Source organism: Mustela erminea, chromosome 10, assembly GCF_009829155.1.
Source record: "Mustela erminea isolate mMusErm1 chromosome 10, mMusErm1.Pri, whole genome shotgun sequence".
NCBI classification, from domain to species: domain Eukaryota; kingdom Metazoa; phylum Chordata; class Mammalia; order Carnivora; family Mustelidae; genus Mustela; species Mustela erminea.
This window is the reverse complement of record NC_045623.1, coordinates 100,840,343-100,863,914: the sequence shown is the minus strand read 5'-3', so window position 1 is coordinate 100,863,914 and position 23,572 is coordinate 100,840,343. Positions and strand designations below refer to the sequence as shown.

Below are 23,572 nucleotides of genomic sequence, written 5' to 3'. Positions count from 1 at the left end.
TAGAAAGGGCTAATTCAGCAGGCTTGAAAAACCCCAAATCAATGGGAAGTAGATGGCTGTGAAGTCGGAATGTCCTCTCCCAGCTCAGCCTTTGGGGGGCAAAGGCAAGAATGCCCTCAGGAAAGGCCACTAAGGAATCCAGGGATCAGGCAAAGAGCAGAGGTTTCTTAGGAGCTGTTGGGAAATTGCTAAACTGCTTTTGGTTTTTATTTTAAGCCCATCTGAGGTGTTGGGAACATTCGAGTCCGTTTTTAAAAGAACCTTTGGGGCATGGCCGGGTGGTTCAGTCAGTGAAGCGTCTGATTCTTGATTTCAGCTCAAGTCATGATCTCTGGGTGGTGAGATTGAACCCTGCCGCTCAGGGAGCGTGCTTAAGATTCTCTCTCTCCCTCTCCCCCACCGCTTCTCCCCCCCTCCAAAAAAAGAAAGAAAAAGATCCTTCTTTCGGCCTTTCCTTTGAGTGTAGGAACAAGTCGGGTCTCAGGAAAAATGAGACAGGACTCAAGTGCCTCGAAGCTGAGCTGCCTCCCATTCTCGTCCTAACCCCCAAAAGAGAGGTTCTCCCAGGTGCCATACACTGGTTCCGAATCTGCAGTCTTCTCTCACTTTCATCACGCTTGCTGATGAATAACTTCACCCCCAACAAGTGAGCTGTTGGCTTTTGTATCTTTAGCTTTCCCCGAACGCGGGCTCTACCCCACCCACCCCCATGAAATGTTTGATAGTTGTAAGAAATAATAGTACCTTAGTTTCCACTGTGGATACTCAGTGACCCTTAGATGGGTGGGGCTGTTGGGGGAAGCATCAGAGTGCCCGGACAGACAGAAGATGATCCGAGACCGAACTGCACACACTTTCGGGATCCTTTCTTACCCGGAGCATGGCTGGCTCATGTCCGTTCTCGTCCCACAGCCCTCTTTCGCTTTCGTCCCCTCCCCCTTGAATTTGTATCTCCACACGAGTCAGTTACGGGTACATGAAACAGTCCTTGCCAGAGCAGTCGTCTTTTTCTGTAGTTAGATTTGCTTCCCCAGACCAGCTCCGACAGAGCAAATCTTTGAGTTCAGCAAACCCTTTTGTAAGAAGCGGGGATGGAAGACCAGAGACCTCCTCCGCGCAAGCAGGAGCTCTTGAAAGCACCGGTCCCGATCCGCACCCTCGCTCGCCTCCCATCTTTCTCCCCAGCTGTAAAGGGTGCACGTTAGTGCCGTGATCTGATCTGGTGTAATGTGACCCATGAAATGGACATTCACAGGGCCTTGTCCTTCTCTGGGGCCCATTTCACACGCGAGAGTGACGGTTTGGGGAAAAGTAGATTCTTTCTGATTTCAGAGACGATGTGGCGTAGGGCAATGAATGGGTGTTAGAAGGGGGCAGGGTGTCTGAGCTGGGATAAACTGGTCAAGGAGGGATTGAAGCCTGACTTTCTTGTTCAGGGATTTTCATGTAGTTTTCTGAAACTTTATTATTTATATGCTGCTTTTTGCTTCCGTCATCTGTCACCACCACTGCTTAGGAAAGGAAAGATGTCTCCTTGGCGTCTCTCTGCGATTTTCTCTGGCATTCAGGAAGGAATTTTCCATGGAAGGAAGAACAAAAATCATGGTTGGGTTCTCTCCACAGATGACCCAGGATCAAATGTAGGTAGATTCTTAGCAGACTTTTTGTTATAGATGATCATGGTCTTTCCAGTTTCATCTGTACAATGGGAAAAATATTAGAGCCGACCTCCTATGGCTGTTGTGTGGATTAAATTAATAAATGATTTCATAGGTGGCCAGCCCTGAGAACAATGCCTGATACATAGTAAACATTGCTGGTCCACGTTTACAATTCCAAAAGTTACGCTATGGTCTAAAGCAGTTGGAAGCTTTCCTTTACCTGTTCTGCTGCACACACATTCAAAACTTCATTTATCTGAAGAAATCAGCTGGAGACTGCCTTCTTTCTTAAAAACAAACAAACAACAAAAAAAACAAAACAAACCCGTCAAGATATTTGAAACCCTTGAAGCCTCTCTGACTTTTTCAGTAAGAAGCCCAGCGTGTTCAGGTGTCTGGCATCTCCGAATGTTCTTTACGGTGTTATCCCTCCCTTTCTTCCCCAGGCACTCGGCATTAAAGAGAATATATTTATTGGAAATACAAAGTACTTTACAAGAATGAAGTCGCTTGTGACTAGGAACGAGATGAGCTTCTTTTCTGTTGTGAAATGTTACAATTCCATTTCTAGTTTCTGTATTTTGAGATTTCAGTCTAGTTATAATTGACTTCTTGATGCGTTCCTTCGTTCCGGGACAAGTATGAGGCGGTTCCCATAGTATAGGATGAGGCAGGCAGGATTCAGTCGGGGTGGAAGGGGAGCAGAGTGCTCACTAGAAGAAAGAAAAGGATTTGTAGTGATAACCCTCAGCATTTACACATTGCTTTGTGTGTGTGCTTTTCCCCCACGCACTTTTAAAAACAAGTTCTCTTTGGATTACCCCAGTGACTCTATAGGTCGTGTTCTTCCTGTTTTATAGATGAAGATACTGATCCCTGAAGAGAGTGTGTTTTGCTCACGTTCACCGAGCTGATACTGTGACAGAGTTGGGATCAGGACGCCTGGCTTTTCCCAAAGCCTGTGTGCTTCCCTAGAGTTGAAATCGTCTATGCACACAGTCAGGCGTTATTCTGTGACCGCTGCAGAGGGATTTGTTTCCCCTACAACGTGATCGATCTCCTGGTTCAGTACGGAGGCACTGGCCATGTGTGCATATTGAATAATCTTGTCGGGACGGCGAAGCTGGAGGTCACTCACGGGGTGGGCAGGCTTACCCCTCCTTGACCAGCCCCGGTGGTCCGGAAGCCCGCCTTCAGCTTCTCCCACGTGCTTCGGGGGGTTTCAGCAGCAGACGAGCGGGAAGCCTGGCACCCTCCACTCCATCCTGTATCCCTTCTGGGGAAAAGCTTATCGTGAAGTTGATGAAGGGCTAAAAGTAGGACATCATCCCTTCCCACAGCTGGGTCGAAAGAGTCATCCTGCCCACACGATTCTTCACGACTGGTGTAGAACAAACAGGGCCCGTCCAATGTGCCGGAGCTGCGGCACGTGTCTGCTACCCCCGTGTGTGCGGCTTCCTCGTGTGCTTTCCACCTTACAGCCAACTTCACCAGTCCCTTTGAAAGAAAAGGCAAAACCTTTTTAGGAGAGTGCCTCAAACCACTCTGAGCTTCTAGATTAATCTGAAACAACATCTGAGTTCACAACCGGGTCAGAGTTGCAGAATAGCAAGCGAGACTTGCCAATTCAGCAGGCGTGTGTCTTGGGCTAGTTAAGAACCAGGACGATCTTGAGGTCTGACTTTGTTGCTTATGTTCAGACCTTGTGCGCAGAGATAATTCTGGGTGGCTTTGGATAACTGTGTTTCTTAACTGAAAAGGAGTGTCTGTTGCCTGATAAGTATTTATCTGTGAAATAGCAACATGGTGTAGGTCTTAGGGTAGGAGGGCTTTTACATCTCCACAGACCCCTCCCACCCCACCGCCCCCAAAAAAGCAAGGTCATTGACTCAGGCATGTTACTAAAGTAGGAAGTCAGTCCTAGCTTTTTAAAAAACAGTATCTGTATTATTTTGCAGGGTCTCAGTTCTGGGTTCTTTCCCCCTTCTCTCTTTGCCTTAAGGGCTCTACATAATCACAACCAAGTAGAACTGAAAACAGACAAACCTGTCCCACTTCTAGTGGATAGAGAACTGGGGTCCAAAAATGCCTCTTTCTTGCCAAACCTCAACTCGTACCATGTTCCTTCCTTCCTTCTTCTCTTTCTCCCTCCCTCTCTCTCTCTCTCTCTCTCTCTCTCTCTCTCCTCCTTCCCCCAGTCCTAGCCTGCCCCTTCAGCATCTGACCAGCGAGGACTCGCTGTTTGGTTTGCCTTGTGCGAGTGACAGATACCCGTCGTGGGCTGGAACCCGTGCTCCTTTCACTCTTGTCTCTTTACAAGGATCACAAAAGCGGTGTTCAGCATCAAGGCAAAACTCACACTGAGAATCGGTTTTAACTGTGGCTGTTTAACAATGTGAATCGGGGGGAAGTGGTGAAGACCTTCATTGTGAAGTGACTTGAAGGGCATTTTTCTACCGGGTCTCCCAGAAGAGTTGGAGAGGGCTTGCAAGTTTAAGCCTCCGGACCACTTTGAAGAAACGTGTCAAAATCGATGGTCCCCGCTGAGTGCCAGACACTGTGCCGGGCATTCTCTCTGCAGCCCTTGAAAGCAACCCTTTAGGGTCGGACTTTTTGTAGATAGGTAAACTGAGGCTCGGGAGGGTTGAGCAGCTGCCTCCAGGATACACACTCACGGGCACAGTGTGGACTGCGGGGATTTCCGAGTGGACCTGCCCTGGCTTAGGGATCGCAGGCAGCGCGGCCCGGGGCCAGCGCTGCACTCGTAGCTGAGACTCGCAGCAGAACAGCTTTCTGGTTGGGAGAGCGCAGAGCCCTGTCACTTCTCTCCCTTTCCTGTGATAGGTGGCCACCGTTTGCCCCGGTGACAAGAGAAGTACTGTCACCAGCAATTACTCAGTGGAGCAAGGCTATTAAAGCGGAAATTTCCATTAGGTAAAGAACCGTGAAAGAAGCACGCCAGAGAAGGGGCAGAAATTCAAGCCCCGGCTCCCGTTACACCGGCCGAACATCTCCGGCATCCCGCGCTTGCTGAATATCATGAAACAGTCAGGAAAACTGATCGGACAGAACAGAGGGACACTGTGTGAATTTTTTCTCTTGCATCATTCCAACATCTACTTGAATTTCAGTTTTACAAAGTCAGCTGTCCCGAGCCTGGCCCCAAACCCGGGCTACTTTGTAGGGGCTCCATTTCGAGGGACCATGGGATGCTTTCTGGAAGGTGGGGTACTGACCGTGTGCGTCAGCTCTGCCGTGGTGCTGGCATCTTGAAGTGCTTCTGAGATTTTCACCTCCTTACCAAAAATAGGGCTTTCTAGAAATTAATGATTTGGGGCTGCGGCCAGAATTTGTGAGTGTGGTATGTGCTGAAGCTTCCTTCAGTGAAGGACGGGGAAATCGGTGTTGACTTTGCAAGTGTGATAGCAGGTTTTCTGAAGGACCTTCTGTTCCTTGGAAACTTTTGAAATCTTAAGCTTTGTGTGGACTTGAAATTGCTACAAAATGAGCTAGATTGACTTAAGTCTCCACAAATGCCCCTTCTGGTGTCCAGATACTGTTTTTACTGAGGACAGTCATGAATTAGCTACACATTCCCCTCCAGGTGCTAGTCCTGTCCCCGTGCTCAAGCCAGGCTCCCGCTGTCTGTCCTGTGCTTCCATGGCCTTCTGTGGCCCCCTGCTGCTTCTCTGGGGACACACCTGCCAAGTGTTCTTCATGCACACCGTCTCGTGTCATCCTTCCTACAGCCCGGTGGAACCTGATTGTTCCCATGCTGTGTGTGAAGTTGTCAAAGTTCAGATAACTCAGTACTGTTCTCATTGGATGCCTCATGCATCTCGGGCTCTGTGCTAAGTGTCTCACACATTCTGTCTAATCCTTCCGGCATCCTTCTAGGTGGATGTCCTCACCCCATTTTGAAGATGAGGAAACAGGCTCGCAGAGGTGAAATTCCTTGCCCCTGATCTCACAGCTAGTAAGTGGCACAGTCAGAAGCCGAAGTCAGTGCGAAGGTCTTTCCGTTATGCCGGACACAGACCTCCTGACCGAGGTCCTTGGAGGCAGAAGGCAGAAACCATCTCTGGCTTAGGATTCCTGTTGGCTAGCCTGGCGCACAGTCCCTGTCGCTCATGCGTCTGGTGGAGTGTTGGGCTGATGCATAGCTGGATTGTGTTTGCTCACGTCCTTGTGATTTCCAGCCTTTCCCCGCTGCCTCTGAGGGCAGCTTCCCCTTCCCTGAATATCTGTCCCCAAGCTTCATTCCCCATTTTGATGTCCGTGAACTCGCCAAAGAGCATCTGTTCTGAGGAAAGTTCAAAATGAGTCTGAATTGCGAGACATTTGGCTTCTTTTTAAAGTACGTGGGCAGGGGTTCTTCGGTGGCTCGGTCCGTTGCACATTCGACTCTTGGTTTCGGCTCGCATCATGATCTCATAGGGTGTGGGACGGAGCCTCGTGTTAGGTTCCTCACTCCTGGGGAGTGTGCTCGACAGATTCTCTCTCTCCCTCCTGCTCCTTGTCTCCCAAAATAAACAAATTTTTTTTTTAAAGATTTTATTTATTTATTTGACAGAGATCTCAAGCAGGCAGAGAGGCAGGCAGGGTGGGGGGGCAGGAAGCAGGCCCCCGACCGAGCAGAGAGCCCAAAACTCAGCTCAATCCCAGGACTCTGGGATCATGACCTGAGCCGAAGGCAGAGGCTTTAACCCACTGAGGCACCCAAGCGCCTCTAAAATAAATAAATCTTTAAAAAATAAGATAAAATGGGCAAAACCGGGATGGGGTGGTAAAAGATGTCCCATGCCGGTCACTGCCACATGGCCCTGTGGCTCTCGTGGACATCTCTGCTCTGGGCTGACTATAGTGCTCTAGCTCAAGGTCATGGGTGAAATAACTCTTCCCCGCCTCAGAGCAGACCTGTGCCAGAGGGCACCCATACAGAGTGCTTACTGGAATCACCGCCCTCTCCAGCCCATGTGCTTACCCTATCTTTGAGGGAGAAATAAGATACGGGGTGTGATTTATTTTCCCACCGAGGTAGGGAATGAGAGAGTTGGAATTAAGTATGACTAAGTGCTCCCACAGTAAGAGAAGGCCACAAGCTTTCGGTGCCCTGGATTCATACTCAGAAGCCTAGGGGACTGGCCCGGGGCCCAGCCTCTTTGACCACGGTACCCTTCAACTCACTGATTCTAGATTAGTTCTATAAAGCATCTCTCCCCGTAAAATCTGATTGACCGCTAATCAGCACGAGTTTGGCTGCATCACGGATTTCAACAACCTCCCATTTCCTGAGTTCTCAAAGTCACAGGTACAGGGGTGAAGATTTTGGTAATAGTTTCCTGTGAATAATATCTTTGTACCCTTTCCATTTACTCACAAGTGACAAAGGACAAGTCCAGTTGGCTTGGGTGAATGATTTATTTTGTCCACAGGGAAGTGAGAATTCAGACAGAAGTCCTTGGGTGAGTTGAGTAGGTGTGGGTGCCTTCGCGCAGCTGAGAAGCCCGTGGCAGAATCCAGCATTTAGAGGGAGGTGTGATCTCTTGGGTCATCTTACCCCATCCTCCTGAGGTCAGTGTGGTGTTTTTGTACGGAGAACTCCCAGGACCAGGCTGTGCTGGGGGAACCGAGGGTCCCGGAGCAGGGTCAGTTGGCAGTGACGCTCTTAGCGTAGGCTGACTCCTAAACCTTAGGGATTGAACTTGTTTTATTGTTGGGCGGGGGAGGGTGTGGAAGGAGAGGGGGTGGTTTGGAGCAGTTCATTATTCTCTTAAAAAAATAAGATGATTCTTATTTTATTCTCGCATATTCTGTTAAGGGGGAAAGTATTATGGGATTTTTCATTTCTTCCTAGTCAGCTGCCAGAAATCAGTAGCAGGACCTTAACTTAACTTATCTTTTCCAAGGAAAGACCTCTTTTCAAGGAAAATTAGAGTTTGAGGAGGTAGGAAAGACCTGAGTGGGACCTGGGATGCAGCGTGGGTGCCACCGGGCCTCTTCTGGCGCAGACGGCGCACCGTGGAGACGGCTCTCTCACCCACTGCTGTCTTGCCACCTCCTTGGCATTGGTCACGGAGAGGCATTTTGCCCAGGCCCCGACCGGAGAACACTGGCAGGCACCATAATTCCAGAGCGTAGCAGGGACTCGTTCTCTCGATCCTTTCCAAAACAAGGATCATGTTTGCCTCTCCTCCCTCAATTCGCAGCTTACGTTCCCGGCTCTTACTGCTCCCTGTTCCCTGCCGGGGACTGGGACCTTCCCGGTGAAACTGTCACCCTGGATAGTAGGTCCCAGGCTGCTGTGTGTCCTCCGCAGCACCTCAGTCTGTGCTGGGCCCTCAGTAAGCGCCTAATAAAGATGTTCTCACTTGGACATGTCACATGCTGCCGAAGCTGGGAAGGAGTTTGGAAACCACCAAGGCTGACCACTCTAATTTTATAGATGGTACCACTCCAGAAACTCATTCTGGAGGCTGGTGTTTATCTGCGGGACACGCACGGTGGGGGGGGTTGTTTTGGGTTTCTGTTTTTGTTTTTGTTTATGTAAAAGCCTAGTGCAGATGACCATAATTCTAAACCTTCAAAAGACTTTCTTTGTGGTTCAGGATGTTCCTTCTTGGACTAGTAGCTGACTAATAATAACAGTAAGAACGCTCACTGGGCTCCCTGATTCCCACTGTTCACTGATTCACCCTGCCGGATGGCGGCGTTGGGACTGTCGTCACTCTGCACATGCCAACAGTGAGGCTCCGCAGTAAGGCCCCTCGCTCAGGCTCCTGTGGCTACGGGAGTGGTTGAGGGAGCACTAGACTCTGGTTTGGTCAGATGCCCAAACTCATGGCCTGCAGTGGCTCTCCGACAGGATCCCTGACTACAGCCTTATCTGGTGATTCACAGAGCTGGCCTTGCAACATCCCGGGGTGTCTCCAACCTAAAGGCAATTGTGAGATAACCTTTCATTAACTTTAGTTCTCCTATTAGACACAGAGTGACAGGGACAGCAAGGCCAAAAGCAAATAATGAAAGGGTTGGATCTCTAGAAAGGTCAGTGATCACTGCCCTAAATCATAAAAGCATTTGGACTGAGTAAAAGCAATGAATGCTCCCATCTCTTGCTCCAGAAACTATTGCTTCACCTGGAATTGCTGGTTCTTCCTCTAGTCCCTCTTCTGTGCCAAGAACTCACATTCGCCTGTCACTTGTGTCATGAAGCCTCAGGCCTGGTGCTGTAAAAATGTCCCTCGGGTGCCTGGGTGGCTCAGTCGGTTAAGTGTCTGCCTTTGGCTCAGGTTATGATCCCGGGGTTCTGGGATCGAGTCCTGCATTGGGCTCCCTGCCCTGCGGGGAGTCTACTTCTCCCTCCCCCTCTGCCCTTCCTACCCACTCATGTGCTCGCTCGCTCTCAAATAAATAAATAAAACCTTAAGACAAAAAAGTCCTTACCAAACCAGTATGAAACGGGCCCCCCGATGTCCAGGCTACCCAGTATATTGGGTCTTCAAGGCAGGCAGTTCGCCTTGAATCTTTGCACCGAGCTCTGTATCTAAATAACATTCCTGTGAGTTCTCCGAAAGGTTAGTCTTGGGTCATTGGCACTTAAACCACTTGTTTTGGTAGATCTTTCCCGAGAAGGTTAATTATATATTTGATATCCTTTCCTCTTTCTGCCTGAATGATGAGGATAAGTACCCTGTGGTTTATTAACTGTCACTTTAAACCTTTTCAGGTTGTCTTGTGACAAAACAGAGTTTTATGTCCTTTTTATCCAGCTTTGATGGATGAGACAGCTTCTCTGGTAAAAGAATGCCAGGATAAATAAGATCTTTCTCTGATTTGTGGGGGAGGATTTTGCACTGGCAGTCGTGAGTTCAAGTCTGCCATTTCATATGAAAGGTGACCTAACCTGTTCACCTTTCCATATACTTCCTTTTTCCTTCTGACCGAAGGGACCGGGCACCTAACCAACCAGTAATTGTAGAATAAGTGAAAGAAAAGACATTACTTGAGGGCAGTGGATGTCTCTAAAAGTTTTGATCCCAAACCCCAAAGCAACAATTTGCTGCATTTCCTGTTTTGAATCACACTGGTTTCTACAGCAAAGAGCCTCTGTCCTTAACATTCTAGAATCCCAACGCTTACCTCTTCTCCCCCACGTCATTTTGTGATATGGTTTTCAGTAAACTGCAAGACAACTGGGGAAGGCGGATGCCGCTATGGACATTTAGTAGTTGTTTTGCAAGCCTCGTGTCCCATCAGTGTAGAGCGTCCTACAATCTGAGTGTGTCTGGTGCTCAGGAACCAGTCTCCTGGGATATATCATACATGTAATTCAGCAATTAATATCTCTCTTCTTTCGGTTGGGATTTACTGAATCCCATTTAGGAACAAGGCAAGGCATTTAATTAAAATAATTAAAGGGGCGCCTGTGTGGCTCAGTGGGTTAAGCCTCTGCCTTCGGCTCAGGTTATGATCCCGGGGTCCTGGGATCGAGCCCCGCATCGGGCTCTCTGCTCAGTGGGGAGCCTGCTTCCCCCTTTCTCTCTCTGCCTGCCTCTCTGCCTACTTGTGATCTGTCTGTCAAATAAATAAATAATCTTTAAAATAATTAAAATAGCAGAAATAGTGCTGAGGCTTTAAAACTCTCTCCTTCTGTTTTTAATTCATTCCAGTTCGCAGGGACATTATCGGACGGCTTAGGGAAAACGATGGACAATCGGCATCAGTCGGAGCGGGAGTACATCAGATACCATGCAGCCACAAGTGGGGAGCACCTCGTCGCCGGCATCCATGGCCTGGCTCATGGTAAGTCACGTGATCCCGGAAGAAGGGCTCCTCCGCCACAGTTCCTCCAAGGTCCCCTTCTCAGCCATCCGACTGCAAGTGGAAATCCTGGCCGGAGAGCTTGGTGTACTTGATAGCCTTCCAGGCTCGCTCGCTCTCTCTCTTTTTTTTTTTTTTTTTTAAGATTTTATTTATTTGACAGACAGAGATCACAAGTAGGCAGAGAGGCAGGCAGAGAGGCGGGGGAAGCAGGCTTCCTTCTGAGCAGAGAGCCAGATGCAGGGCTCGATCCCAGGACCCTGAGATCATGACCTGAGCCAAAGGCAGAGGCTTAACCCACTGAGCCACCCAGGTGCTCCTTCCAGGCTCTCTTATTTTATCCTCCTCGCCGTTGGAAGTGTTACAGCCTGTGATGTTCTTCATTCGCTTTCACCTATCGGAATGGTGCGTGCACTCCAGTCCCTTCTTGTTCTCTAACTCCAGTTCCCAAAGTGTCGTAAGGTGTAATTAGTTGGGCCCCTTTTTAGAATACGGAACTGCTGCTTCAAGACTTGCCTTTTGCTTACTGAGCATTCCTTCCATGGCAACTGGAATGTGAAACCGGCTGCTGGGTTTGTGGCCCAGATGTTTTTGAGTCTTGTATACATGCACATTCAAAAGGATTGTAAATCCATGTGCCCAAGAGATATAGGTGATTGCATGAATGTATTAAGTCTCTGACTTTGAATTCTGACCTTTAATGCCTTAACTCCTACTCATTCGCCTTTTGTTGAGTTTTTCTCAACAACTTCTTAGTGTGGCATTCGGGGCCCTTGGAAATGTAAGCCCAGCCAACTTCTCCATCTACTGTCACCCAGCCACACTGTAGAGCTGCCTTAGGGTTAGAGTTAGGGTTAGGGTTAAGGTTGGGCTGTTGCCCATACATACCCCCAAGGGCTTGCTCACTCATGGTCCTCTGCCCTCCCCTCCTCTGCCCCCCATCCCTGCCTGTCAAAGTCCTGTTCAACCTAGAGGTCTTAATTCAAATGATGCTTGCCCAGCTCCATGATCCCCAGTTAGAATTAATGACCATTAGATCACACGTAGCAGTCTGGGTTGTGTATCTAGGCAGCTGTGTGCACCTTGCTTTCCTGATAGACTCTGCAGGTCAGGAGAGCAGAAAGAGCATTTTGTATCCACCTTTATACGTGCAGAACCCCATGGGATACCTGGGCTGTAGCTCCTGCTTCGTAATGCTTAGTGAATTGAATCATTTGTACCAGATTCTCAGAAATAGTCTGAAGCTAGCGGAAGTCATAGCAAGACTGACCAGGCTTTGATTATCCACATTTGGAAGAAGGAGGAACATAAATAATAGAAAATCTTAAGTCTCTTCATGCTTAGGACACAGTGTTTAGGGCAGAGTTTTTGTTTATCAGTTTTCCTAACCATGAGGTTTGGATCAAGATGCCTTTACTTTCCTAAGCCTGCCCAGCTGGAAAGGGAGCAGCCCCAAAGGAGACATCAAGCTAAAACTTGGCCGAAATTAATCTGTCTAGGGATTCAGAAAGTTGATTGTTGGGCAGCCATTTGGGGTTAAAGATTTAATTATTCTTTCTAGTAACTGTAATGATAGTGACTGGGAGTCGGAGGGACTGGTTTTGTTTGTCTGTTTTTAGTGAATACAAAATGCTTTGCTATGTATAATTGCCTTTGTCTGTCTCGCATCCTTGGAATATGGAGAGAAAGCCTAGCTGTCCTCACTTTTCGGTTGGACACAGGAGTATGCTGAGAAAATGGATGATGGTTCAAGGTTGGTTGCAAAATCCCTTCCAACCAAGGACCATACAGTACACGCAGCATCTCCGAGAACAGGCAGCCTCGTCCGAGGAGGATACGTGAGGCCCTGGATGGCATGAGAGCAGGAGCCTGGTGTGAAAAAAATCTTCAGGGATAACAAGAACCAGAATCCATTCAGTCTCCTTGGTTTCAAAATGGGGGAGTCCTGCTCAGTTTTCTCTGCAGGCCCCACTTGTGCCAGACTGGGTAATGTCTATCTCTCCATGACCTTGGTTCAAAAGTTTGGGAGAGGGCTGTGGCCTTGCTGGAGCAAATGGACCCAGAATCCAAAAGAAACGTGGATTGTTAGTGCGTTCTCACCCAAGGAATTTCCTTTACCGATTTGTCTCACTAGAGATGAAGAGTCTAGAGCGCTTCCTCGTGCCCCTGCCGTCCAAGGGTAAACATCCTGTGAGTGTCCCTGGCACACATCCTGGAAACGCTCCCCGGACAGGGCCCCGCTTCTTGCCTGTGATGTCTGTGTCCTCTCCAGCTTCTGCCAACTTCTGGCCACTTCTCATGCTCTATAAGATCATTGCTGTCAACTTTCAAAACGTTTGGAATGTCTTTGTGACCTAGGTTGGTCTTTTGAAGAAACTCCATGGAGAGTCCTGGCTGGTTTTAGCAACTTTTTTTGGCAGGGGGATGGGGGGAAACCATTCATCAAGGCTTCATGACTTACTCTGATTGCCTAAACCTGATTTCAGCAAAGTGTGCAGTAGCTTTTACCCCATTTCAAATATCTGGTGTTGGCCAGTCATACAGTGTTCTTGGAAAACCGAGGATCTGTATTTATTTCCCTCTGCCTTATATTTTATGGGACCCCAACTTTCCCCAGGGGCCACTATATGCTAGTCTGTTGATTTAGTCCTACTGTCTGCTTAGTCTCCTGATTGCCCATGTGCTTCCCACACTCGGGAACTGGAGAGGAGCCACTGTTAACTTCTTAGGTGTTCTTTGATTTTTTGTTTTGTTTTGTTTTGTTTTGTTTTTTGTTAACTGGGACGCACTTCACTTCAGACTAACGCGTAGTATATATTCTCAGACTCTAAACTCAGCGGGCCAGTCTGAGTCTGCCAGTTCCCAACTGGAGTTGGTCTGCCTATAGCCTCTAGAGAGGCTGACAGAATGCCCCTAAGTTACCTTGCCAGGGGCACGGAATTGATGGCGTTTGGCTTCAAATGCTTTTGCTTTTGTCCTCAGCCAGATTACAACAGCCCTTGTCCTTTCCACTAGGTATCATTGGTGGACTGACCAGTGTGATAACCTCGACAGTGGAAGGAGTGAAAACGGAAGGGGGCGTCAGCGGTTTCATATCTGGCCTTGGGAAAGGGCTTGTTGGCACTGTAACCAAACCAGTGGCAGGTGCCCTGGATTTCGCATCAGAAACAGCCCAGGCGGTGAGAGACACAGCCACGCTCAGTGGCCCCAGGTCAGTGGTCATTGGTGGGGCGTGAGGGAATGGGAATCACTTTTGCACCAGCCCAGGTCTGCTGCCTCTCCTGATCCATGCTGATGCGTTTAGTCGTATACTTTCTGCCTTAATGTTGCGGTTTGTTTGTTTGTTTGTTTTTTAATTTATTTGAGAGACAGAGAGCACTAATAGGCAGAGAGGCAGGCAGAGGCCGGGGTCGGGTGGGGCGGGGAAGCCCGCTCCCTGCCGAAGCAGAGAGCCCAATGCGGGACTTGATCCCAGGACCCCAGGATCACAACCTGAGCCGAAGTCAGCAGCTTAACCCACTGAGCGACCCAGGCACCCAGTGATGCAGTTTTGTAAAACTTGAAACATGTATCTTCAATTTCTGGCCTGCCTAATACAAATACATGAAAATAAGGCACAAAAATCTGGCATGAATTCTTCCTGTATCTGCCTATCTATACCTATGTCTGTAATTTATTTATATATAAAATGGTTTTCTTCATTAGAGGGGTCAGAAATAGGATCACACCCTTACAGATCTCCCCTGTTCACCAAACTAACTAGATCCCCCCCACCCATGCCCATTAAGAAAACTGTCCGACTGCAGGCTGGGTCTGGCTCCGGGGCTCCGTGGCATGTTCTGGAATCGCAGCAGTTGGGATTCACCACGTGAGTGTCCTTTCGTGGTCCTCCTTCCACATGGACATGCCGGCCGGTCCCCCAGCCTCATGAAGGAATTCCCCAGGCAGGTTGGCGGTTCTGCTGTGAGATGTTATCTTGCCTTGATACCAGCTGGGAAGGGAAATCAGGGGCAGCCCACAGAATCTGACTACTTTAACATAGCTTTTCATGTTAGTAGCCTATTTGAGCCTTCCTTTTTCTGAGTGACTAATTGGGGATCTTATCAACAAAGGGTATAATGAATGTTACAGTTCCCAGCCAAGCTGGACGCCACTTAAGCCCAGAAGGATTTTGCTGCTCCCTGGTTAAGAGATATTCCCTGAGTGAATTAGTGTGCCCTTTTAGAATGTCTAGGGCCTGGGCCTTGTCCACACCCTATCGCTCCCTCGAATAGGATTTGAAGTGAAATCGTCCCCAATTAAAAAGAATCCATGTGTCTGTCACCAGGAAACCTTTCTGATGACACATTACTGCAGGGGAAATGCTTAAGATTGTCGACTGGGACCATGTAATGTGTTCTGCCAGACTGTCTTCCAACTGGAAGCAGCTGCTTTTTAAAAAAGGATCTGTAGAGTTTACTTTAGTTAGGTTACGTTCTATTCTCAGATACAGAGCTAAAACAATCCTTGAGTATATTTTGAAGCATTTATGAAGTTGGGGGCAGGGGGCAGTAGGGAAGCTTTGAAAGTATTTCCAGTTAGTTTTTCTGGGTCGCCTGGAAGCCCCCAAAGTCCACCTCCACTATTTTGTTAGGTTGGTAAGACCTAACAATGAGTGAGTAAAGCAGGAGACCCCTAAGAGTTCCAAAAGAAACATCCTTTTTCGTAAAATCCCAAAGTGGCCAAGGGATTGAGTGATTTGTTTCAAAAGGGGTTCTGAGGTATGTGTTTCATTTTTTAAAAATACCATCTTGTGCTAGGAACTTCAGTGACGCTGACCAGAAGGAAATGACGGATTTTCTACACAGTATCAGTTTGGAAGTCTTGATAAAGTTTTGTCTTTCTTTCTCGAGCGTAAGAAAAGCACAAAATGGTTCCCGCAAAAAGCCAGGTATCCTTAGTTTCCGGGCTGTCCGGTGCTGACGCAGCCGGTTCCGCTCCATGTTGCCCGGTGGATCCTGTCTCGCGGTTGTTTCTAGTCAGTAAATATTGATTGAAAATTTTCTAAGGCCTCGGGGTCAGGAGTCTAGCAGAAAGCCAAGCTGGCCCTGCTCTTCCCCTGGTCTCCCGGGGAAGCAAACATAAAACAAATAATCATAGTAATAATTTCTTGCTAAAATTGTGATAAATGACCCAGGAGATTTATAGGGTGCTGCGAGACCATGTAACTGGAGAAGGCAAAGGGGAGAAGGAGGTTGGCTAACCTGTGGTCAGCGGGGTCAAGAAAGGCTTTTCGAGGGCGGTGCTGTTCCGAGGTCCAATGTGCTGTCCCTTGCACCACGGAGGGCCCTGGGAAGTGCTAGTTAGGATGGAGCCTGAGTATATGGTGGGGGTTGGCCAGGTGAGGGGAAGAGAGAATCACATTCCAGGTCAAGGGGGTCCAGAGAGGCTAGGCAGTGTGCCTGAAAACAAACAGTAATCTGGCATTCCGTCTGAAGTCTGGCTGCAAATCTGCAGGACTAGCTCTCTCCGTAGCCCTTCATGCCTAGAAACAAAAGCTACGGTGGGAAGAGAGAAGCAGCCGGGTGGTCATCGGCCTGGGGACCTGGAAGCTTCGGGGAGGGGCAAGAAAGCTTCTACATCTCCTCTCTGTTCTCAGAGGAGCCCCTGGTGGGAGAGCCGTGGCCAGAGTTGCCAGAGGGGAGTGGGGTATGTGCTGGACCATCTAATTGGGAACCTCAAAGAGATTTGCCTCTTTACCCTTTATTGCACTGAAAAGACATTACAGCTTCTGCTGAAACACTTTGACAAGCTTCCCTCCGTCCATTTGTCTGGGTCCCACACTAGGCTATTACTGAGTATCCTTATGTTAGAAAAGAACACTTGGCCTGGAAAACAGCAGGTCCCAACGCCTCTCTTACCTTAAGCCCCCCCACCTCTTTAAGCCTCAGTTTTTCCATCTATAAATTGGGGCTAGATAGACTTATCTGTTCATTCCCTCTCTCAGAGATCTGAAGCCCAACCAGGCTTATTTTCCTGTGGGTCCTATAAGGAACACTATAAAATGCCGGACGACCCTATTTTGAAAGTCATATTTAAGGAGCACAGAGATCCTTGCAGGTGGAGAAATGTTTCGGTGCCTTGAGAGTTTGTTCTGATGACAGTGTGATCTCTTAGGAACACACTAGTTCTACCAGGGGATAAATCACCCTGATTTCTTGGAAGTGAGTTAGAACCATCTCCAACCATCCCAGTCGATTGAACAGGATCCAGGGGTGTTACTCAGGGTTTTTCCCCACTGTTTAGACAACAGGGACTAACAAATGATTTGAAGGGATTAGAAGTGAGATTCTGACCGAGGGCTGACCTGAGCCCAGGGACCGAGCCAGGAATAGAACCCAGGAGTCCAAGAGTTCTGCCTCTGAGTCTGCTCTTGGAATGAGACTTTCTGCTTCCTTTGTACTATTTCATCCAAGTGAAGGCTTAGATCTTAGCATCTATGTTTTAAATGACTCAAATTTTAAGCAGATGATAGCAAAGTAAGCCATAAAACTGTGAAAGAATATTCCTTCCAGTAATCCCTCCTAAAAGTGGCCTTACAGGAAATATTGGCTCCTCTTTGTGTTTATTTGAACATGACTTTATTTATAGGGAGCCCCCCTCCTTGAGTACTTTTAGATTAAAATACTTCCAAGTTCCTCTCCTTGGTGGAGTGTGCAGGCATTCTGAAGAGACAGTCACCTGACTTTCCCCTGAAATTGCCATGCCATCTGACAGTTCTTGGGAAGGCAGGTGGGGGTTGGGGGAGAAGAGGGCGGAGGACAGCAGAGCCTTTGGCCTCCGCATGAATATTGTAGACTAGTATCCCCTGCTGCATTCGTTAACTGGACAAGTATGTGTGGTTTGGAACAGAAATAAGAAGCCTTTTCCAAGGCAACTTTATGCTGGCTCAGGTCGCATCTTCCAGTCTACGTGTATGGGGCCACATTTGTCTGTTCCCAAGTAAAGTTCATGAAAATGGTACTGCTGGCAGCCACACTTGTGGTCCGTGGAAGCCACAGAAAAGCCTGCTGCCCTTCAAATGGGCCAGGCCAAAGCAGGGCACCCTCTGGCTGCCTGCCCATCTCCTGCGTGTGTGGTGGTAGTCGATGGTCGTATTTGAGAAGATACTTGGGTGGTAGAAAGCTGCAGCGACCCAGGGGCAGCCCTTGCCCAGCAGAAGGCAAAAATAACATTGAAAAGGGGAGTATTGGACTCTGAGCTATTTATTTGCGTCTTTATTTCTCTAAATACCATCTGTTGTGGGCTTTGGGTTATAAGACATTTTAGGAAAGTAGCAGATGAAGATTTATGAAGCTGGGCCCTGAGGTTTCCGCCAAAATATTTCTTCACCTTTTTAGTCAAGACCCAAATGGAGAGGAAAGTGGGAGCTGGCAGAACTTGAAATATTTAAACTAATTTAGCAAAGCTCAGGAGTGTTAGAGCTTATCTCATTATTTAAGTTAGATAAGGAGGAACTGGGGAATTTGAAGGATAATGATAGATCAGTGCTTTAAGAATATAGCCATCAGGACCCTGGTCATGCTCTGGAATCCCGGGACCCCTGTATTGTGCACAGAGATGTAAACTCCAGTTGCTGAAAGCTTTCAAGTAACCTTTCGGTTGATGTCATAGAGAAGATTTATGATGGGCATATTTGACTTTTGCGGTACAAACAGTCCCAAGACACCACCCAAAATTCGTTCAAGACACTTTCCATTCATGGTCTCCTGGATGTGAAATTGAAGCAGATCTTCTTAAGGAACAGTCCCTTTTGTTACAGTATTTGCCTTGTACCTATGACTCTCCGAGATGGAAGGGAAAACCCTCGTAGGTCACCAGAGCCTGGATGCAGTCGGGTTGGACAGGTCAGAAAAAAGTCCACGAAGGGAATTTAGGAAATGCTTTCATTACTCTTTCACCCAGTTTGGAAATGCTGCTTATAAGGTTTCTGCCCTGAAAGCAGCCATTTGCTCTTCTCGGTAATGTATACAACACATTAAGCAGAACTGGTTTGAACTGAGCCTTCAGGGAACTTTCAGAGGTAAAAATCTTAATAAAAATGAAAAATTTTTTTTAGGCTATGCCAGTGCTGTCAGTTTTTTCCAGCAGTGTTCACCTAAGGCGGAGGAGCGTGGCCTGACCTCCCACGTATCTGGGGGCAGAAGCAAGTCCAGTATTGCTTGGAAGTTTTCTGTTGTGTCTTAAACCTGTAAATGAATTTTACCTTTTATCCCATGCTTTAATAAGATAATATTTTTAATTGCTACCAAATGAGCCCTTCAGAGAGATACTCCAGGTCATCGTGAGACTTCCTCCTCATCCTCATTTAAGAGCCACAAGACATGCTTTCCAGATGAGTCCTCTAGGCCCTCCTAGCACTGATGGAAAGACAGGTATATGAACACGAGTGAAAAGCCAGAGCCTAGTACCTGTTTGACGCTGAGGCTCGGTTTCTGACTTTTGGGCGTATCTGTCTATTGGCTTGCCCACTGTCTGCTGCCTGGGACAGCCCGTGCATCGGCAGACGTGCCAGCTTTACCATGAAAAGGAGGTTGATTTCAGTGGCACTGAAAGAGGATTGCCATGTCCATCCAAAGGGAAGATACTGGTCACGCCTCTCCTCTGCTGTCCCAAAGTGGCCTCTTGGGGGCCACTTTGTATGAGGTCAGAGCCTTTGTACACACTTTATACACACTTTGTATGAGGTCAGAACCGTATATTCTTGCTTCCTGATCTGGCCAAACCAGGCCCTTCCAGAGAATGCCCCAAGGTGGATGGCTCATTCTTGCACTCTTTCTGAGCAACCCCCACAGAAGAGACAACATTCAGAGCCGGGTCACAACCTAGGCTGTCTCACTCGGGTCTGAGATTAAGCTGATGAAGTTACAGGTTAAGACACTGTTTAGAAACATCTTTCATGCCTTTAGAAATTAAGATTCCTCTCACAGGACCTCAAGCAGAGAGCTCTTATTTTTTCCAAGACAGACTTCTTCCCTCTTGCTAGGCTGTAAATACCGTACTCTCCTTTCGCTCAGGCTCCAAATGATGCCACTCTCGTTGTAACATAACTAATGGAAAGCTCAGATCTGTTTCTGTTGCTGGGAAAAAAAAAACATGGAAACCTGCACACACATATTTGAGAAGAGTCTTTCCATTTCTGAAATCCCATAACTTATTTTTATGCAAGATTATCTGTTAAGAAGAAAACCACTTTCTTGGTCATGGTACATTATAATCGTTTCTAGAAAGGAAAGTGTCTATTTTTTGCCATTTTTGGCATGCAGAGATGACTGGCTTCATGGGAACAGCACAATCCTCTTTCCAAAAGTAAAAATAAACTGAATTTAGGCACATACAGTACAGTCCTTGTATCTCAACCAGCAGGTCTTTGCTCAAAGAAGATAGAAAAGAAAGTGTAAGTGCTTTCAAATTTTGGTTTCTTCCATTTGAAAATTAAATACTCAACCCAGCCATTGTACATGTCGGGTCCTTTCCTTGTTCAGTGACTTATTTGTAAAACTCCAGAATGACTGCATTTGAGATTTTTGTTTTGAACTTCAAGAGAGACAAAAATGGCGGGTTCCTTCCTGAGAAAAATTTGTATTTCGTGTGTTAGGGAAAAATGAAAGGCTATCTACTGTTTCTGGAATTCCTCTGCAAAGGTGTTAAGTTCACTTACTTTTGGGTTTTGATGGCCACCCTACGTCTGTAAGGTTTTCCCTTACAGAGTCGTCCCTTTTTGCCCAGGATGTGATTGGAATCCCCTTTGAAAAGTGGATCCAGGTTTGAGTTCAGAACCCCCCTGCTCCCCAAAGGCTTTAGGGTATGAGGTCATTGTGAGGTACACAGGGGACCAGTGGGCTAGCAGGGGACTAAATGAAGAATGTAGTGTTGTTTTACAAGGGAAAGTTTGTTTATAATCCTTGGGGGAAGTTTGGGTGTTGTAATGGACCCAGAGTCTCCTTGCCCCCTAACCTTTATTTAGTCTCTTTGCCAGACCGCCTCTCAAAGACAGATTCTTGCTAAGTTTCTCACTAACTTGTCAAATGGGAGGAACTAAGATTTGAATTTGTAAAACCTTTTAATTACAGTATACTCTAAAAGAAGCAGAGTTTTCTTATGTCCGGCTTATGTAACTCAAATCGAGTTAACAGTGTTACTAGTCTATACCCTTAGTGAATTACTTGGATACATAGAGGAAACTGATTTCTCATTAGCACAAAATCTGTCCATGTGGGTCATTTTAGAACAGAGGCTCTCAAAGTATGGCTTGAGGACCCCTAGGGAAACCCCAGCCTTTCCCAGGATCCATGAGGTCAGATCTATTATTATACATTTGTATATTAATTCATACATAGGTAGATAGCTGAATAACCATTGTTACAATGATATTCTCTAATGAGGGTACAGTGCAGTTTTCCAGAAGCCACACGGTGTATGATATTGTGCACAGTGATTGACTGTAGAAGCAGATAAGAGAATGCAGCTGTTTTCTGTTAAGCGAGACTTAAAGAGATTTGTAGAGACGTAAAACAGCGCCACTCTTCGCACCTTCTGTGACTCGGTGGCTGCGCCGCTGGCCGTACCTGGTTAATTTCCCTGACAGGATGCTCTGTGCGAGAATGCGGTGATGACCCACCGTCCTGCTGGCAAACAGCACCAGCCGCAGCGGCGATGAATGTGGATTCAACCGCAGGAGCCCCCGTGATGGGACGCTTCACCATGGCTTCCTGCCGGCGGTTGTCAGCCCTCCTGGTTTGCTCCCGACTTTGACTGGGTTTCCTGAGGTAACCGTTGGCAAGATTTTATTACGTACCAGAAAGTCACAGTAATTTACCTCTTTTAGTCCTTCACCTTAACTGACTGTGCCAGTAAATTTCAGTTTCAGCAGCGTGGAGCACGTTCCTTCAAAGTGCGGGGTCCATCTTGTCGCCGGCCCCTGGCACCTGCGGTCACTGGCCTGAGCTCTTTCAGGAAGTGGGGAAGGTATATCTAGGTCAGAGTTGCTTTGGCAAAACCTCAGCTTTCTCCCCTAGCAAAGCTGGTGGAGCAGGACAAGCCCATAGTGTTTGGATGAGCGCCCTTGAACTCCTTGTGGAGAGCAGTTTTTATGAGGCGGTTCTGCGTTAACAGAAGAGGCAGCTCCTGTTAGATTTCCCCTCAATGTACTTCAAACACAGGTGATGCCAGGAGTGACCCCACTGGCCCCCTAAAATCCCAGGGACTGCAGGAAACTTCAGAGGAGAGTCAAAGCCAAACTTGGCTTCTCATTATGAGGACAGGCCCCAGGGAGCCTGGCCCGCTGGGTTAGAATGACTTGGATCCAGTGGCACCTCCCTGAGTTCTACCAGGATGGACAGAGGGCAGTGCTCATCGGTTCTCTAGGCTTCCCTGATCCCCCCAGCAGCACAACCGGGGTGCTCGAAATGGACGCCTGCCCACCTCCTATGGCACCAAAGGCGGGAGCCTGTGAGTGCTTTTGTAGCCCGTGTGAAAAGAGGTGAGAGCCTCTGAGTTTTTATGTTTTTGTTTGAATTGTTGAGGGGGTCCCACTGATGGAGTTTAGCTAATTAGAAATGTGTGATACTTGCACCCAGTTGCATAGTAAACACACTGGTTTAAGCTCAGGCAACCTGACAGCAGAAATGCCTTAATTGGTGAAGTATTGACCTCCTACTGCGTTCTCGGCATATCGTAGGTGTCCAGCGCTGAGAATGGTGAATACTTAAAATCTCAGTACTTAAATACTGAGACTACTTCAATACTAGGTATTTAAATACTTATTTAAATAATTAAATACTCTGATGCTCTTCCAGATTCTGGAGAATCACCAAGTTCTGTTAATATTCCTAAATTGGTCTCACGTGCTTATTAAAGCAAGTTTTCCTGTAGCTTTCTTGAAGGACCCCTTTATTAGTGACTTGATTTCCTGTTTGTTCTAGAAAATCACAGTATTGCATCTGTGCCGGCGGTGCTGTATATTGGGGAGGCCTGGTGGTTTTTCCAGCCTTATTAACAGGTCCATTACTGCTCTTTCAAAGCTTTTAAATGATCTCTACTCTTTCTACCTTATATGTATTTACTAAACATTATTTAGTTTTTGCCCTAGTAAGAACAGTGATTTTAAAATGCTGTGACTTTGACCATATTTGTCTCACTGCAACACATTTTTTTTTATCTTTTCAAATTGTATTTTGTCAAAGTAAATATGTGTCCACGCTTAAAAGTCAAAGACTTTTCAACATGTCTGAAAATAAAAACCAGCAGTCTCCTGCCCCACTCTTCCCTACCTCTGAATCCTGCTCCCCCAGGGGCAACCACTTTCAACACTTCGGGCTATTTTTTTTTTTTTTTTTGGAGGTATTTGCCTCTGTGTTTCTTTAAAAAAAAAAAAGCTATTTCTTGCTATCATTTGATTTCCTAGTCCCTCCCCTTCTTTTTCAACATAGTTGTATGGCCCTTATTGGGTAAACTGGTATTCAGGTTTTACATTGTTACGGTTGTCAGCAGCATTCCCGGTGAAGCTACCTAAGTTACCATGTTTCCTTTTTGGTTTCTCTTTTCCCCCTGGAGTTAGTAACTGCTTTGATGATTATTGTTTGCTTCCTTTGCTACATGCATATTCCCATTGAATCCTCAAACCCTTAACTTACTTTCAGCTTTTTTTTTTACTCCAAGTTTAGTAAGTCCTTAAAAAAAATTTTTTTTTCTATCTGCCTATTACTTACTTGTCTACAGACTCTTCTCTGTAGTTAAAAATATATAGAGCAATTTATCAGTGTTAACAGTTCTTGCAAGATCTGCCTCCCCACCCCCCTCTGGGTGCCTCCTGCTCCTATCTAGACTGATTGTTCTCTAGAACACTCTAGAACACTCTAGAGCTGGTGCCCTGGTCCTCTCCTGAGTTTCTTTCTTCCACTGGTTTGTTTTGGTCTTTTCCCTTCATGAACAGAGACCGTTCTCGGGTGGTTGGTGATTCTTGACTGTCTGTTCTGCTCCCCTTTACAGCCGAGGCCCTGATGAGCAGCCTGGGAAGCCCTGTGTGGGGCCCGGGGAGCGATAACGGG

At 47.2% G+C, this 23,572-nt stretch overlaps 1 protein-coding gene across 9 annotated transcripts in view; it reads left to right on the top strand.

Annotated features, from left to right (window-relative positions):
- Positions 1 to 23,572, top strand: part of VPS13D (vacuolar protein sorting 13 homolog D) — a 252,982-nt gene that overhangs the window by 191,990 nt on the left and 37,420 nt on the right. For 7 of the 9 annotated variants that reach the window (XR_004276203.1, XM_032302406.1, XM_032302405.1 and 4 more), the window contains 2 exons: positions 10,334 to 10,466; positions 13,500 to 13,695. Coding sequence is in view for 7 of the 9 variants with exons in the window: in XM_032302406.1 (XP_032158297.1) it covers positions 10,334 to 10,466; positions 13,500 to 13,695 (329 nt within the window). In the remaining 2 variants the exon portion in view is untranslated. The remainder of the gene's footprint in view (positions 1 to 10,333; positions 10,467 to 13,499; positions 13,696 to 23,572) is intronic. The other 2 variants (XR_004276204.1, XM_032302408.1) reach the window with 1 other exon arrangement.